We start from the raw sequence: 18,396 nt of genomic DNA, 5'->3' as shown, positions 1-18,396 counted from the left end.
CCATTATTCTTGCTAATTTCTTCATTCCTTGCCCTTTACAGAGGCACATGCTCTATTTAGCACTACTAAAGATGTTCTCAACAATTTTTGTTTCCTTGGCAAAAGTGAAAAATATTGCAGTCAAGATCTGTTCTGGCTCTCTTGTAGCAGGTAATTCCTTTGAAACCTTGTTTCCACTTGAAAATATTGAAATAATTGTTCTCTTTATAGTGAAAAAAATCAACTTAGAAGATCTACCTACATTATCACTGAATATATCTAGATTTCTCATACCATAAAACTGTAAGATTATCTGAATCTCAAAGAATCTCATCTTAAAGATATTTGACATTCAGGTATTCTTATGATAGTAATCTTTCATATATTCAAATATTGAAGAATGGAATTGTTCTTAGAATAAAGACATGAACAAGCTAGATTTTTTTTAAATGCCTTAATGCTTTGATGTTGTTAACTCCTATTTTATAAAATATCTAAATACTTTTTAGTGAAAGGGTAAATATTTACACATGCACTACAGCATAAAACAATTCGTAAATTAAAATACCTGCCTAAATTCTATACTTGTTATAGTTTTAAATCTTTTGCCTCTTTTTCTTTTAATGGATGTACATATACTATCTTTCTTTCTATCTTAATCATCTTCCTCTGCAGGTTGTCAATTAAAGTATGGACAATCTAATTCTGAAGTCTTCAAAGCAGTCCCCAATGAGCTATTGACATCTTCCTCCACTTCTGTTGGGGGAGCGTCTATGTCCAACCTTTGGGATTATGATGGAATAACTGATGGGCAGATCATGCATGAGACAAAGGACTGAACCATAAGTACTTAGGGGGATGACAATACAAATAAATATGCTAAGAAGAAAAACTGACCATTCTAGACAAAAAAATAACCTATTTATCACTTCCTATGCTTATATCTGCCTTTTTCATATATCCCCTTACTACTCCAACTACCTTGGACTTTCTCCCCTTCCCTCCCTGTAAAGATTTACTTAGTAGTGATTGTCAAAAAATGCAGATTTATAATTTGTGCTGCCTATCTTACCAGCTATTTTGTTAACAAAGATGACCTTTCAGTGGAGCCATTTTGGAATAGTGCCTATTTATTCCCCATCCCCAAAGTTTCACTAGTCCAAAACTATTGATCCCGAGTGCACTGATTCCTGTTACTTTTATTACAGAATATGGCATAGGATTCTGTGTAAATCCAAGCAATTGTGACTCATGCAATGTTGTAGTTAACAGACCAGAGGTGGGTTGCTACTGGTTTGGGTGAACAGGTAGTGGAAATTGGGACTAGGTCGCCAAACCAGTAGCAACAGCAGGCTGGCCACGCCCCCCGAACCAGTTCCCCAGTTGACGCTGCCGTTGCCGGCTTGGTTTTTTTAATGTTTTGTGATGTGCAGAACAATTTACAATCAACTGTGCACATGTGTGAAAAGTGTGCGCAACAAGCCGGCACTAACGCCGGTAGCAACCCACCCCTGTAACAGACCATGGTTAAACATATTGGAATCAAATTAACATGAACAGTAAGTGGATTGACTGCATCTTATTTTCGGAGGATAGGATATCAATTGGAGACAAGATTGCAGCATTCCCCAGCTAGGAATATTGCATGTTGTGATGAATCACAGGCAAAGACAAATGTTATTTTGTATGGAAAACTACTGAGTAAGTTACATACACTCCCATGCAAGGCTCCAGTCATGTGATCACCTTTTGTGACCTTATAAGCAAAGTCAATGGGAAAGCCAGATTCAATTAACAATTGTGTTTCTAATCTAACAACTGCAGTGATTTACTTAACAAATGTGGCAAGCAAAGTCGTAAAATGGGGCAAAACTCACTGAACAAATTTTTCACTTAACATAAATGTTTGCCTCAATTGTGGTCATAAGTCGAGGACCACCTGTATTGTGTTTTTTTTCAAAATGAAGGTCTCACTATATAGACTCATTTTATTAATTTAGGTTTTTATCCTGCATTTATTATTTATTACTTCATGAGTAATTCAAGGTGGCAAACATATATGATACTCCTCCCTCCTGTTTTCCTCACAGCAATCATTCTATGAGGGTGACTGGCCCAAAGTCATTCAATCAAGGCAGAACAAGAACTCAGTCTTCTGGTTTCTAGATCAATACCCTTGTCTTTACACCAAACTGGCTCACATATATGCACATATATACAGGTAGTTCTTGATTTAACAGTTTGTTTAGTGACAATGGTACTGAAAAAAGTGACTTATGTCCACTTTTTACAGTTACCACCTTTGCAGCATCCCCTTGATCATGTGATCAAAATTAAGATGCTTGGCAACTGGTTCATATTTATGACTGTTGCTGTGTCCTAGGATCAATGGGGAAGCCAGATTCACTTAACAACCAGGTTACTAACTTATCAACTGCAATGATTCACTTAACAAGTAAGGCAAGAAAGGTCTAAAATGGGGCTAAGCTCACTTAACAACTGTCTCACTTAAGAACAGAAACTTTGGGCTCAATTGTGGTCGTATGTTGGGGAGTACTGCAGTTACATTATAGATTTCCTTCTGCTGTGTAGGTTAGGCTTTTGGTAATTACATGGCTACATTTACCAGGGAGGATATCTCACTGAAAGTAGTGGTTTATCTGACATCATACAACTGCCTTAGAGTGAAGGCCGAGATCCATTAACCCCACCATGCACCCATATCTCCAGTTAAATGTATTTTGTGGGCATTGTAAACCCCAAAACCATATAGCTTGCTTGAAACTTCTTGTGACAAGATTCATGGAATGAGTCCCTGTTTTAGCATTCCAGCCTTATTACTCTAATTGAGAAAACAGCCTCCCTTTATCAGGCCAAACAACTATATGCTGCTCTAGTTCAAAGTGCCGTAGTAGTGGTATACCATACCACATACAGTCGTCACGTAACGGCCACAATTGAGCCCAAAATTTCTGATGTTAAGTGAGACATTTATTATGTGAGTTTTGCCCCATTATACGACCTTTCTTGCTTCAGTGGTTAAGTGAAACACTGCAGTTGATAAGGTAGTAACCTGGTTGTTAAGTGAATCTGACTTCCCCATTGACTTTGCTTGTCAGAAGGTTGCCAAAGGGGATCACATGATTCAAGGACCCAGCAACGTCATAAATATGAACCAGTTGCCAAACATCTTAATTTTGATCACATGATCTGCAAATGTGGATGCTGCAAAGGTCGTAAGTGTGAAAAATAGTCATGTCACTTTTTCCAGTGGTCACTATACAAACTCTTTAAAGTCGAGGACTACCTGTACTACATTTCACTTAATGGGATTTTGCATCAAGAAAGTGTGCACGCATATTTATAAATTAAATCAGTGCTTCTCAACCTTGGCAAGGTGTGTGGACATTAACACTCAGAATTCTGGGCTTATTTTAAAGTTGCCAAGGTTGAGAAGCAGTGTATAGTATTAAATGTTAAGGGAACCCCAATAACTTTAACCTTAAGACTGTCTGTTGATCTCACCCCATTCCTAAGAGGTCAGTAGGAGCATGCATAAGCGCACCACTGTGCCTAACGTCCCTGTCCTATTGTCCCCATTTATTTGTACCCATTTCCTGTGTTCTTATTTATGTTTATTCTTATCTCTGTTATCTTGTACATGAGTGACAAACTAAATAAATAAATAAGTTTGACTAACAGTTTGTAAAAAAGAATATTTAAAACAAAATTATTAGCATTTACTCAAGTCATACAGGGGTAAGGAAACCCAAATAAGTTAGACCGCAGGTGTATTGTAGCCCTATTTAAGAATAGCAATCGGGGGTAAGAATGGCTAACATTCAAACACTACGTGCCCTCCTGCCTACCGAAGTTAATCGAAGGCTTGTCGCGGCGACTCCCGTGCAAATTCCCGGAAGGCAATGGGCGAGGGGAAATGGGCGGAGCTACGCTGCCGCTTTTGTGATTGGTCGCCATTGTCAATTTGAACGGGGCGCGGGGCTGAGTCTGATCTTGTTTCAGCTGCCGGTCGTGGCTGTTTCAGAGAGCAAGAGGCCGGTTGCGAGGAAAGACTTTCTGGCGGCGGGTAGGCTGAGTTTGGGGGGGGGACGATGGGTAGCTGGGTGCACTTCTCACTGAGCGCTCGGGAGTTGTCAGAAATCGTGCGGGAGATCCCCGGAACAGCGACCGTGTACTGTATTTATCACTCATATTTTCCCAATAGTGGCCTTGGATCATAACTCCCATACAGTATTTCCCGTCCGGCATAATGCTAACGTTGAATTATGACCACTCTTCAGAAGGACACTGCAGACCAGTAATTCGAAATAGCAATATCTGCTATTTTTTTTGATAAAGTGGGAGGGAAGCTATAAACGCTTTTGGCCAGTCATGAGTTTGTTACACGCTCTAAATGCAAATTTTACAATGCGCTGAAATAAGGTACGATGACCTTTATTGTCATTTTTTTACTGTGAGCACTCTGGCACACATTAAAAATGAAATTCTGTTGCTCACTCTCAATACAAACACACACACACTCCATATATAACACACATGATATAGACATACACATACATGCTGTATGTTATATACAGACACAGACAAACACACATAATAGAATTCTTTATTGGCCATGTGTGATTGGACACACAAGTAATTTGTCTTTGATGTATATGCTCTCAGTGTACAGAGCATATACACCAAAGACAAATTCCTTGTGTGTGTATGTGTGTGTATACACACACACTCTACATTACATTACATTACAAATTGGTCAAGTCTATATTTAATCTAGTACACTAGAGGGTGTTTAAAGAAGCCAATAGATGCTTCTAAACTTCTTTAAGTTGAAATAGGTTCATTGGGCTTGGGACAAGTTTTGTATATGGAGAGAAAATGTCTTTAATTGAACTTTCTGAGACTATTCATAAAATAGATGTTCTATGAGTTAACTCCTTCACACTTTTTGTGGTATATTGGGCTCCTGTTATCAGGAGATAGGCAGAATAAGATAACCGCGACAGAGAGAGACTTTTTTGTGAAGACTAAGGGGTTGGAGCATCTACCACAAGATAATATTTGGAAGCCGAGGGAGAAGGCAACTCCCTGATTCAATGAATTAGGAGGAGGTTGTAATACAGCGTAATCAGACTTTCCATAACTTATTGTTATAGTCAATCTCAATAAAAGTTTTATCCTTCCGTCAATTGATTTCTGGACAGGTCTACCTTGTAGTGCTAATAAGAGATGGTGGCTTAAATTGTACATTTGCAATTAATTGATTGTATGATACTTTACTAAAATATCTCATGTAATTTGCAATTTAGGGGGGAGGGGAGTCCAGAGTGACAGTGAAAGAAAAAGCAATATTGATAGATTCCATATAAAGTGAGATGAGCCTGAATCACTTTGTGAAATCTAAATACGGCTTAATAGCAATATATTGAATGAAGTGGGACAAAACAAAATGCATCCAAAAGTGTGAGAGAAGCTTAAGTTGATACATTTGCAGCTTTTTAAAAAAGTATGGCACAATGAAATATGACAAGTATAGTTTTACTATATCTCCATAATCTAAAGTTTTTCCAAGTGTTCATATTGTATAATATTTGCACTTTAAACTGTCCCTCATTCCAGGTTGTCTCTTAGAGGCTCAGGTGGAAAAGTTATTTGTGCTGAGAATAGTAAGTGAGAATAAGTAGAAAATCTATAGGAAAGGGAACCAGATATAGGAGTGTGTCTGTCAGATTTTTATGCTTTTGACTTGCATACGTTTTTATGACTTATGAATTTACTACCATTCTACTTTGGGGAGGAAGATCACCTTTTGTTTTTATTCCTTCCTCACCCAGACATGTTGGGCTGAAAAAAATTGACTAGCCTAGGACACCTAGTGAATTCCATGGTAAAAAGCTTGACCAAACTTCTAATACAGTTATGGATATTAGAGTTGAATGTAAAGCTTGCTGCTATGGTCTGATAGGAAAACATATAATACAGAAAAATTATAGCTACTGAAAATTGTGGTAAGGTACAGGTGGGAGGTATAGCGAAGCACTAAGAGACCCAATGAGGCTTGGCAGGATCTATGGGCTAAATGTATATACATATTTTCTTTTTTTCAGGCATGCAAAATGAAGTTCCTCAAAAATGTGGATTTTGTGGCACAGACTAATACTCCACAAGAAACTCTGACTTTGTTATCACTGCTGAAGGTAAGAAATCTGCATGGAGTGTTGCTATCGAATGATTAAAAAAAAAAGATTAAATGCATCACATCCAAGGATGGCAGATCTGAAATGCCTGTTAATAATAACTAAATGTTATTGTATTGTATTTAATTCTGCTTAGAATAGACTGAAAACATTTTGAATCTTAACCATTCGCTGTGGACCCAGAAATCTTATGTTCTGGCTTCTGGAATGGACTGTTCCTTCAATTACATCTGTCGATTGCGTAAAAGTTTAGAAGGCCTTAAAACACTGCAAAGGACCTTTAGAAAATATTTGTGTGTCCTTTATATAGTATAGGTTTCTTTAATGTTATGTTTTATATTGATTGTATATTGTTGCTGTTATTAGCATTGTACTGCATTGCTTTCCTTGTAGTAAAAATGTACTCCCATCTGTGAGCATCAGTTACTAATTTTCTTGCAGGCTTTTTACAAACTGCTTGCTCAACACTGCTGGAAATAGACATCTAAGTAAATTCTGTAGGGCAGGAATAGAAAATTGGACTGCAGGATGTTAATCTTTCCTTCAACTGGGGTATATGGTTCTTGGCAATTCCCAGAGTTCTCAATCAACATAAGCATTGTATGGGAATGATGGTGGTTGTGGTATAATTGGAGGTCTCTGACCTTCTCATACCTGCCTTACAGGTTGTAAGTTTTGCCAAATAATAGGACATTTGGAAATCACCAAGGTAGAAAAATGTTCTGGATGATTGTTTGTTTGTTTGTTTGTTTTAAAAAGAAGGCTGCCTTATTAGATATAAGCTTTTCTAATTACAGGAATACCTCGTATGTGGGCCTAAAAATGCAGACTGTCCAAAAGAAGCTTCCATGCAAACATCAGCATGTGATCGGGTCCTTCGGGCTTGCATCTACAGGTTTGGAGAAGGCTTGGCCTGCCCTGGTCATTTAAAAAGCCTCCAAGCACTAGCTGACATGGCATATCATGGCTATGTATCTGCAAGACGTCAATATGTTCCTCTCTATTTGGAAAGGCTACTCTACCACATGCTACGGGGAGCAGCTGCTAACGGCCCATCTGATAGTTGCCTGAGATTTGCTGACCTTCTCTATGCTGATCTGTTGAAGCACCAGCCTCCCCAAGTGCCTGTTGATGACTACACCTCTATTGTCAAAAGTACATTTAGTGTGCTGTGGAAGACCACAGACGCCGTGGCCAAAATGGAAAAAATGCCTGCTGAGTTTAAGCTTGCACTCTCCAACCAGCTACAAGCGGTGCGGTTTTTAATGCTCTTGGAACATAACCTCCCTACCATTTTGCTCCATGAACCTCCATTCTTCACCTCCATGGTGGCCAGGCATGCTTCTGCTGCCGCTGTTTCTTTTGAGGCCTGGTGCAGCCCTCTGAAGAAGGAAGAAGCCTGTTTTCTCAATGAGCAGCTTTTCCATCACTTGGTGGCAGCCATTCTGGAAAAGAATGGTCTAAGTGAACCTTTGCCCTTCCAAGACTGCCTCTGTATCTTTGAGCTTATGGTGGTAAGAATACGTTACCTCTGCAAAACCGGCTGTTTCAGACAGAGCAAAGAAATTATTCAGCAGTCTAAAGTCTTCTTGAGAAAATCCAACGAGTCCCATTGCTTAAGACTCACTTTAGACATTCTCTTTGCTGGTGTTGAACTGAATAAAGCACTGTTAGTTCCCGAAAGTCCTGTAGGTCCTTTTTTTAACCAAGCTGCAGAAGCTCTGAACTATTCTGTGGGTGCTCAAGAACCCCTCCTTAAAGTGTTGGCTGAAAGTGGCCAGTTGCTTGTAACTCCTTTATATGAGCGTGCAAAAAAAGATAAACAGGCGACTTTTGAGTTGGATGATATCCTGAGGATTTCTACATTCATGGAAAGTTATTTCAGGCTGCTCTGCAAGTTGCTAGATATGGTAAGTAAAGCTGGTTTTTAATTCTTTTGGTTGAAATTCATGCTGCATCTCTGCAAATTTATGTGATTTAGATAAAAGCCAATTTTTCAAAATGGCTTTATTTTGGAATGGATGGATCTGGAATGTTACTAGGTTAAAGGAGTGATGATGGAGAGGAAAAAGTGTTGACGCTTTATTAATTTCCTGTCCTGAGGTCTAGAAAATTAGCTTTAAAAACAGAACCTTTTGCAGTTGGTGTATACATCTGAGATTCATTCATAACTGCAATCCTCATATTTAAGCTTTTTCCCCAGAAAGATGTAATTTGGCAAATGTCATATTGGGCAAAAAAAAAAGAAAAAAAAAAGAATGGGAGATAAAACTGTGACCTGTACTTTTTCTGGATTATAGGCTCAGGAAATCCAGTAATTAGAGTACCAGGTTTTTAAAAAATTGATATAATATTTCTGGATGGGGGATTATGTTGATTAAAATATGAATTGTCTTTTTCATTTCCTTTTACTTCCATAGGTTCCAAGAGACAGTGTGAATCAGCAACAAGTTCTGGTGAAGCTACTATATCATTACTTCCAATTATACACAACTGTGGTGTATGATTCTTTTCAGATGCTTCCGGTAAGGCAAATTCAGGAGTTGCCTTGGTCTAGTGAAATCTGGAGTAGCAAAGTTCCAGCCTAGCTGGGTTTTTCACAGAAAAAATAGATGCATGACACTATGAAGCAGGGGTGTCCAAACTTTTCTGGTTTTTGGTGGGCCAGATTTGGTGAGGTGAAAATGTGTGGGGCCGACCATTCAGCCTGACATTCTTTGAACTATTAACATTAAATGCAAATGAACTATTTTATGAAAGACTAAACAAATAACAAATAATAGTGGAGAGAAGAGGCTGCGGGCCGCTCAAAACTTGAAAACGGGCTGCAATTGGTCCACGGGCTGGACTTTGGACGTGCCTGCTATAAAGCCACCAAATGGGCTAATATAATGCAAAACACATGCTGTGTTTTCATGGTGGCTCAGAGCAGAGACAGTGCCTGCCTTGCCTCCTTTTATTCTTTACCTTCTCTGATGGGCAGCAAGGCTTTCTGTTGTGATCACAGCAGGTCCTGGTAAAACAGGATCTTTGATTGCAAATAGAATTTAAGTATATTCTAATTAACGTGTTGAACTATTCCTCAGATTTTTCTGCAAATTTACAGTTTTGGATTTGAAAGAAGTAATTTAGAGATAGTTTACTGGCAGGAACCTGCTGTCTGCCCATTTACTTAACGGTATGCGTTTTTGGTAACATCTAATGCTCCCATTTTGATGTGACAAATGTAGTTCTGTGATTCCAATTAAAAATTAATGACAATAGTATACCTATTGTTACTGCTGGCCTCCCCACTTTAAAGATGGTTTTCTTTTTCCCTGATATGCCTGATTCAGTTCTTTTCAAATGGCATTTGTTACATTATCTAGGTTCGGAAAACAACAGATTCTATATTTACCGTATTTTTCAGAGTATAAGACACACCTTTTTCCCTCAAAAAAGAGGCTGAAAATCTGGGTGCATCTTATACACTGAATGCAGCATTTTTTTTGCCTCCAGAAACCCCTCCCCCTTCACCAAAATGGTCGTGCATAGCCTCTAGGAAGCTTTTAGAGAGCTGCTGGAGGCTGGGGAGGGCAGAAATGAGCAAAAAATGGCCCGTTTTTTGCTCAATTTTGCCCAGCCCCCGGGAGCATTCTATAAGCTGCCTAAAGGCTATCCATGCCTTTTTTTTTTACGAAAAAATGGGCCCATTTTTGCAAAAAACTGCCCATTTTTTGCTCATCCCCCCCCCCCCCCCCGGGAGCACTCTGCAAGCTCCCTAAAGTCTATTCATGCCTTTTTTGACAAAAAAGCGGGGCCGTTTTTGGGAGGTTTGCAGAGTGCAAAAACTTTTTTTTTCCTCTTCAAAATCTTGATGGTCTTATACTCCGAAAAATACAGTAATTTTCTTATTGCCTTGTTCACATGCTCTTTGGCAAGAAACTAGCACTCATAATCGTTAGAGCATCCATGTTTATATCTGAGTAAATAGACCACCACAACATCCCGCTGCAGTTTTGTTTATGGTTCGTTTCGAATGAAAATAAATCATTTTTAAATAAGGCTTACCCAATCACAGAATAAAAACAGAATGGAATTGGCCTAAGAGTGAAAGGAGAAAAGTCTGGATCTATTACATACTTACTCAGTGTCCTTAATGATAACACATGCAAGAAGTTAGAGCAGCGATGGCAAACCTTTTTTGGCTCACGTGCCATAAGTGGGGGGAGTGCAGGGGGGTTGTGTGTGGGCGTGCCGCACCCATGATGCAATGCACGACACCCTCCAGTGCGCATACGCACACTAAAGGCGCTCCCCCCCATTTTTACATGCTTTTTTCACCCTCCCCAGGCTCCAGAGGCTTTATAAGAGCCTGGGGAGGGTGAAAACAGCCTCCCCCCCGGGACGCCCTCCAGTCACTTCCGGTTTGCTCGGAGGGTCGTTTTAAGCGTTCCGAAGGCTTCAGGGACTGTCCGGAGGCTTCCCTGACGCCTCCGGAGGGCGTCCGGGGGGGCGGGGAAGGCTGTTTTCGCTCTCCCCAGGCTCCTATAAAGCCTCTGGAGCCTTGGGAGGGCGAAAAATGGCTTTAAAAAAGGGGGAACTCAGCTGGCCAGTGCGCGCATGCGTGCTGGCCAGCTGACAGGGCAGCGCCTCGCGTGCCCTGACAAATGGCTCCGCGTGCCACCTGTGGCACGCATGCCATAGTTTCACCATCACTGAGTTAGAGTGTTCTAATGTGATTTTCTTCCCTTTTTCTCCTCCTCCTCCCTTTTTAATTTTCTAATGATAATAGTAAAATTCAGGTGAAAATTTACATTTGATTCCATGCTAACTGCCCTTAAATACTCAGTACTGATTGCAAAGATAATTGAGATGGCAGTCCACAATTAGTCATAAATGTTCTGCAGTCACTTTAGTTTTGGAAGTTTTACTCTTGTTTCTCATCCTAAAACTTACGTATTAACTCACAGGGATTGGATTTTTGTGGGCTGCCACAGTTATTAGCATCTTTTCAAAAGATTGTTACCCGAATGCTAGAAATGCTGGAAGGACTCCCTAAGACAGAACAGGCCGAATATCTGGATCTCTCAGGTTAGTGCTTGGAGTAAGTTGCTTATATTTCCGGTTGTCAGTAAATAGGAGGCAGATAGGGCTCTGTATTGCTTTTTTAGTACACACAAATAAAAAATAATAAAAGTGTTGTAAATAAAATGTTCTTCAATTATATTGTTGGAAGAAATATCCATCTGGTTCAGTTCCAAGTGGGAAGGAAGACACTGGAAACATGGAGGCTGATTGGAAAGATAGTTTATTGATGGACAGGATCACAAGGGTTTGAGGTCCTGGGCAGCTGGACACATGGAGTGGAGAATGAGGGTTATTTATACCCTCTCTTGGGCCTTGCCCTTGAGCGTCCTGTTCCTGTGGCAAGGGCATGTATTCTATTGGTTGCTGTCAGATTCCCATGGGACCATGTGGGGTCATGTTTGTCTTGAAGTCAAATTTGGTTGAAGTGTGCTGATGCAATGAAGGGTCTGAGGGCTAATCCTACCTTTCTTCAGACCTTGCTGCTGGGAGTAATGGGTTACCAAATCTGCATTTCTAAAGGCTGGCCTCAGTTTAGTATCTGCTTGTGGGCAGGGAACTAAAACTCTGAGTTGATGTTTTTAGAAACATGTTTTTCCTTTAGGGAAAATATAATATTCTGCCTTTTTAATATTTCCTAAAATATTTCATTCTTCTAAGGGGGGTGGGTGTTAACTTTCTACAATATGTTGCCCCAATTATTTCATAACTAGGAAAAATATATCTTGCTCTTAATTATTACAAGCATAACAAGCTAGATGTTATAACTAGAAACATATTTTATTCTCTCTTCCCCACTCTTACAATATTTCATCATAAAATGCAAGCCCCTAACTCCCTACTACCAGATTTATCTTGGCACCTCAGCTCTTAATTTCATGCCCTTGTCCCCTTGCAAGCAAATATAAGCAATCTAGATCCTTAGAGAACTGTGTAAATTACTGTTGAGGATGAGTAGCATCTTGAGTTGGTCAGTCAATGATTTAGTTCATGCACAGGCTACAATATAACTTAATAAATAATCATATTCATTATGCAAACTGTTTTCAGAGCCAGTTTCGCTAGTCACAAGTAACATTTTAATACCACTTTAGTTTATTACTTTAAAAAAAAACAGCTGAGAATTTTATTCTTCCCACCAAAAGAAAAAGGCTCCTAGCTTGGTTGTCCCAAAGTTGCTTTTTTCAAGAGGTAACTAAACTTTCTTGTTTTTCTTTGAAGACATTTTGCTTCCAAGAAGCTTCTTCAGCTCTGACTGGATGGCAGGGAAGGATTTATACTCCTTGCAGACAGCTGGTCATTTGCATTCTTTTAGAGAGTTGTTAAGGCCACCTGGAGGTTTATCTGTGTCCTCAGGGTCACCTGCGTAGTGCAAATGGAACTGCTGAAAGGGCTGTGTTGTAGACTAGCGATAGATGGTGTCGTATCCCTCCCCTCTATTGAGAGAGGGCTGTTCAAGTTTAACACAGATGGCCTTTTTAACCCTTCTTTCAAACCAGCAGTCCTCCCTGTCCAAAATGTGGACTTTGCTGTCTTTAAGACTGGCCTTTGTCTTTTAAATACAGATGGACTGCTGAATCTTGTTCTAATGGGCTTGTTCTCCTATGTTGTGCCATGTGTTTATGTTTTGTTTCCCCAATGTATCTGATTGCACATGGCTGACTGCATTGTACTGCATGTTAGCTTTCATTTCCTCTGCTGAAAGAGGAAAGGGTAGTGTTGTTTTCTTCTTCCCTTGTAAATTTTATTCCTTTGAAGATGTTGTTGATTGTTTCTTGTGTCTTCTCTAGTTGTTACATTTTTATTACTAAGAAGGTGTTGTTTACATACTGGATCCACTCTTTGGGTTGTATGTATGGGCGTGCTGTAGTTCTCCATAGTGAGGGGGGAGGAGTATCCAGGATGGGTTGACCTTATCCTCCAGCTGATTGGACTGAGTCAGATAAGCTCTTGGGACATGCCCCTGGCCCACTAGGCACCGCCCTGTTATTGACTCAGTCCTCAACTGGACGGTTTGCCATCCTGGATCTCCAAAAAAATTAAAATAAGTTTTGAAAAAGGAAAAGAAAAAGCCTCCCGAGCGCCAAAAGAATTTGCCAAAAGCCTCCTTGGGGGCGGTAAGCTGCCCAGGCATCTGAGTGAGACAAGGATCACTCAGAAAAGGAATCTGCCGGGCAAGCAACTACCAGAGGGCACAAGCCTTCCCAAGGCAAGCCCTGTTGCGGAGGAGCCAGAGGCACTGGGAGCACGAGCCACGGACCGCCAACAGGACGGCGCTGGATTCACGCGCAGGAGGTGAGCCTCTCTGCTAGGGTCTCTGCCAGGCGCCAGAGCGCTCCGCTGCCCCCCCACGGGGTTGAGCAGCGAACCACGGCTTCCCTAATGCCGCGGAGCACCCGCGCCATCGTCCACATGGCTCACGTCATTGGAGGGAGTCCACGGGCAGAGCCTAGTCCCACAACGCCAGAGAGAGGCAGAGGGGAGCGAGGAGACCGGCGTGGGAGGCGCGCGGCAGCTCCTAGGAGCACAAGCCGCTAGAGGAAAGGTTTTGAAAAACGCGCCTTTCGTCTCCTGGCACGGGCGCCATCTTGAAGCCGGCAGGGACCACGTGTCCAAGATGGCGGCGACCAGGAAGAGGCCGGCAGGAGTCCAGCACCTGCAACAATGGACAGCAGCCCCGCCAGGAACGCAGAGGACCAGCCAGGGTTAGTGACCACCCCAGGGGCTGCCCAGAGAGGGGAGGGGAGGAAAGGCTAAAGGGAAGAAAAAGCACCTCTCCCCCAGGGCAGAGCTGGCAGAGGGTGGTCACAACCCTGCCAAAGCCTCCAAATATGAAACATGAAGGCACAGGAGGCTGGAGCAGCTTACAAGAAGGCAAGTGGGCACAAATCCACCCCAGGCCTGGGGCAGAAGGGGAGGGCCCCTGGAGCCCCTACCTCAAGCGGAGCCACAGGGGAGAAACCTACATTGCAAGCAAGGATCCCAATTGACACCTCAGGTCTTTGGGGTCTTGCTCAGGGGTGGCATTCCCCACCCCACATATAGCCTCACTGAGTTCAGCCCTGCCCACGGGAATTCCACCTCTGGGTCTCCCTCCTGCACAGGTGGGTATGGCGCCCAGCCAACAACCCCCCTCAGTGGTCCCCAACTTCCAGGACCTAATGATGCGGGCCTTCCAACAATGTATGACAGCGGCCTTTCAGCAGCCACAAGTGCAACCCCAGGTGGCACTATCCCCCAGGGCACCAGAAGGCCTGGTAGACCAGGAGGAAGACATCTCCAGTTCCTCAACCTCATCGCAGGAGGACAGCGACCTGGATTGTGAGGAGGGGGAAGTCAGAGAAGATAAACTTTCCGAGGACGAAGGTATGCCCCCTCCTAAGCCGGCCTTCACCAGGTTGTTCCAACCTTAATTGTACAAGTCGCTTCTGTTCAAGGCAAAGGCAGCAGCCAAGCTCGGAAACAGAGCAGCAGAAGCACCACCTCAGCTTCAGGGGTTCTCTGCAGAAACCATATTTGACGAGAAGGCTATTGAGACCGTCACAGTGCCAACCCCCAAGGCCTTCCTGGAGTCGGTCAAGCGCCAGTGGGCAGCCCCCACAGCAGGTCCTACGCCCACATCCACAGACAAGATCTTCTTCAATGTGGATCAGGACATGGCGGGGGCGCTATCTCAGCCCTCCATCGATGATCCGGTACGGGCACTGCACACCCCAACTAACCTCCCAGGGGAACCAGAAGAGGCTCTGAAGTTGGAGGACAGGAAGGCGGATCTCACCCTCCAAAAGGGGCATCAAGCAGCGGCCTGGGCGGTGAAGGCGGCCACCACCGCCTCCTTCTTCAACCGGACTTCCTTACTCTGGCTGCAGAAGCTGCAGCAACGGATCCCCGTCACCGAGGTCAGAGCGCACCATGACATCAACAAACTGGTGGCAGCCATCCAATTTTGGGCGGACGCCACCTTGTCCGCAGCCAAGTTCACCTCCAGGGCGATTGCTTCTACCGTCGCATCCCGTAGACTGCTGTGGCTGAGGCAGTGGCAGGCCGATGTATGACACAAGTGGCGCCTGGCATCAGCTCCCTTCACAGGAGATACTCTTTTCGGGACAGCTCTGGACCCGTACCTCGAAGAGAACAAGGATAAGCGGAAGGTGCTTCCCATGGCTGCAAAGAAGGGTCAGTTCAGAGCGACACCAGACGGTCCTACTCCCGAGGACAGGACTTTGGGACTTCCTTCCGTGGTCAGGACTCTTTCAGGGAATCTGAGGCGGGGTACTCGGGCCAGGCAGTACCAGGGGGGTTTCGCTGCCAGGCAAAGATACCCAGATAAGCCACAGAAAGGCAAACAGCAGAAGCGGCCCTTTCGAGGTGGTGGAGGAGGCGGAGGTGGGTACTCCTTCCGCAAATACTAATGCCAGACCAGATTCACCTCCCATTGGTGCGTGCTTAGCGTATTTCGCGGATCGCTGGGACCGCTCCTCCTCTGATAGGTGGGTACAACACACCATCAGACATGGGTTGGCACTGGAGTTCCTTTCCAGCCCCCCAGGGTTCTTCCAGATCTGCCCGGTTTCCAATAACCCGGCCAGGAGGTTATTGATGCAGGAGGCCATACAGCACCTGCTGGATATCCGAGCCATCCAGCCAGTGCCTCTAGACCAGCAAGGTCAGGGGTATTACTCAATCCTCTTCATAATCCCCAAGGCTTCAGGGGGCTGGCGGGCTATTCTGGACCTGAAATGGTTAAACTGCTTCATCCGCTATAGGAGGTTCAAAATGCATTCACTCCACTCCATCTTGGAGGGGATTAGGCAGGGAGACCTCCTCACTTCCATAGACCTCACAGAGGCCTACCTACACATTCCAATCCTGCGGGATCACCGGAGGTATCTCAGGTTCTGTTACCTAGGGCAGCATTTCCAATACCGGGCTTTGCCCTTCGGGTTGTCATCCACCCCCCGAGTGTTCACCAAGGTAATGGCTGCCCTGGAAGCCCATCTGAGACAGGTCGCGGTCAGGATCCAATGTTACCTGGATGACCTGCTGATACAGTCATTCTCCTTTGAGGGGGCTCTAAGGGATCTAGATACCACCATGACAGCACTAAGGGACCATGGGTTCTCCGTAAACCTGGCCAAAAGCCATCTTCACCCCTCCACTAGGCTAATCCACGTAGGGGCTCTGATAGATTCAGAGGAAGGCAAGGTTTTTCTGTCAACAGATAGACAGAAAAGATAGACGGTTAGCTATACAGGTGGTCACAGGAGGTAGGGTTTCCTTAGCCACCTTGTCCAAACTGCTAGGCACTATGGTCTCCGCCATTGGCATTGTTCTGTGGACTCGCCTCCACACAAGAGGCCTACAATGGTTCCTTTTGCCTTTCCAGCGAAGGCGCAGGAGCTGTTCCCAGATCAAGGTCCTCCTCCCGGCAGGAGTCTCCCACTCACTGATCTGCTGGATGTCCCCCGCGATTACAAAGGGCGAAGTCTTCAGAACGCCAGACCGGGTGACGGTGATCACGGATGCCAGCCTGTTCGGGTGGGGTACCCACCTGCAGGATCAGATAGCGCAGGGACAATGGAGCCAGGCGGAACTGATGCACAGCATCAATTGGCTGGAGCTCAGGGCAGTCCGCCTTGCCCTGATACATTTCCACCGCTCGGTCAAGGGCAGGCACATTCTAGTCCTCACAGACAACATCGCCACCAAGGCCCATTTAAACAGACGGGGGGGGGGGGCAAATCAGGGGCCCTTATGCGAGAGGCCAAGAGGCTGGGGCAATGGGTCGAGAGGAATGTGCTATCCCTAACGGCAGAGCATATAGCGGGGGTGGACAACACCAGAGCCGACTGGCTCAGCAGGGCAGAAGTAGACCATTCAGAGTGGAGACTTCATCCAGCCATCTTCAGGGAGGTGATGGACCGTTTCGGCCACCTGGAGGTCGACTTATTCATCACGCCCCTCAACAACCAACTCCCAAGGTTCTACTCCAGGTACCGAATACACGGGGCAGAGGGGGCGGACGACCTCCGTTGCCCATGGCCCAGGGGGCTTCTATATGCATATCCACCCTTACCCCTGATTCCCAGGGTAATTCAGAAAATTCTTTGGGAGGGGACGGAGGTGGTATTGATTGCCCCTTACTGGCCCAGGAGGCCATGGTTGGCAGACCTCCAATCGCTCTCGGTGGGCAGAGTGTGGAGAATTCCCCAGGAAAGAATATCCCTCAGCCAGGGATCCCTGGAGCACCCGGAACCCCAATGGCTCCAGTTGACCGTGTGGCAGTTGAGCGGAGCATCCTGAGAGAGGAAAGCTTCTCCCCCAGGGTAATAAATACTATCCAGGCCGCCTGAAGACCCTCCACGGAGCGCATTTACGGTGCGACATGGCGGGCCTTTTCCACATGGTGTAACTCCCGTGGGCAGGACCCAGTGAGAGCCACTGTCCCTCTAGTGCTGGAGTTTCTCCAGGCAGGCCTGGACGGGATTAGCTCCCAACACTATTAGGAGACAAGTCTCGGCCATTTCTTCAGTGCTCCTGTGCGGCAGAGCCCAGACACTCACTCAACAACCGTTGGTCAGGCAATTACTGAAGGGGGCGTCCAACCTCAAACCACCCACAGTACATAGGTACCCCTCCTGGGACTTACACAAGGTGTTGGATGCTCTGATGGGGGAGCTGTTTGAGCCATTGCGAACAGAGTCACTAAAGTTTCTAACCCTTAAGGTGGCATTCCTGGTGGCCATCACGTCCGCCAGACGGATATCAGAACTGCAAGCCCTGTCTGTCAGGGAGGACCTCTGCATTTTTCACCAGGATAGAGTGGTGTTGCGGTTGGACCCCTCCTTCATACCTAAGGTATATTCGTGCTTTCACAGGGCGCAGGAGCTGATTTTGCCCAATTTTTGCCCGGACCCTTCTCATCCCCTAGAGAGGAATTGGAACACCTTACACGTAAGAAGGGCTCTGAGGATCTACCTCAGAATGACCTGGCAGAATAGAAGGTCTGAGGCCTTGTTTGTCTCATTCCAACCGGGGTCTCTGGGCAAGAAGGTGACCTCCACCGCCATAGGCAGGTGGTTGAGAACCTGCATAGCTATGGACTACCAGTCTCAGGGCATTCAGCCACTGA

General features: G+C 44.6%; 1 protein-coding gene across 1 annotated transcript in view; it reads left to right on the top strand.

Moving 5' to 3' along the window:
• Positions 1-3,937: 3,937 nt before the first annotated feature.
• Positions 3,938-18,396, top strand: part of ESPL1 (extra spindle pole bodies like 1, separase) — a 57,055-nt gene continuing 42,596 nt past the window's right edge. The window contains exons 1-5 of the mRNA XM_081935831.1: positions 3,938-4,066; positions 6,108-6,197; positions 6,995-8,107; positions 8,618-8,722; positions 11,150-11,270. Of these exons, the coding sequence (XP_081791957.1) occupies positions 6,117-6,197; positions 6,995-8,107; positions 8,618-8,722; positions 11,150-11,270 (1,420 nt within the window). The 5' untranslated portion in view covers positions 3,938-4,066; positions 6,108-6,116. The remainder of the gene's footprint in view (positions 4,067-6,107; positions 6,198-6,994; positions 8,108-8,617; positions 8,723-11,149; positions 11,271-18,396) is intronic.

This window comes from Natrix helvetica (genome assembly GCF_964273705.1).
Source record: "Natrix helvetica genome assembly, chromosome: 1".
Taxonomy (NCBI): Eukaryota; Metazoa; Chordata; class Lepidosauria; order Squamata; family Natricidae; genus Natrix; species Natrix helvetica.
The sequence above is the reverse complement of the archived record's forward strand: the minus strand, read 5'-3'. Positions and strand labels throughout refer to the sequence as shown.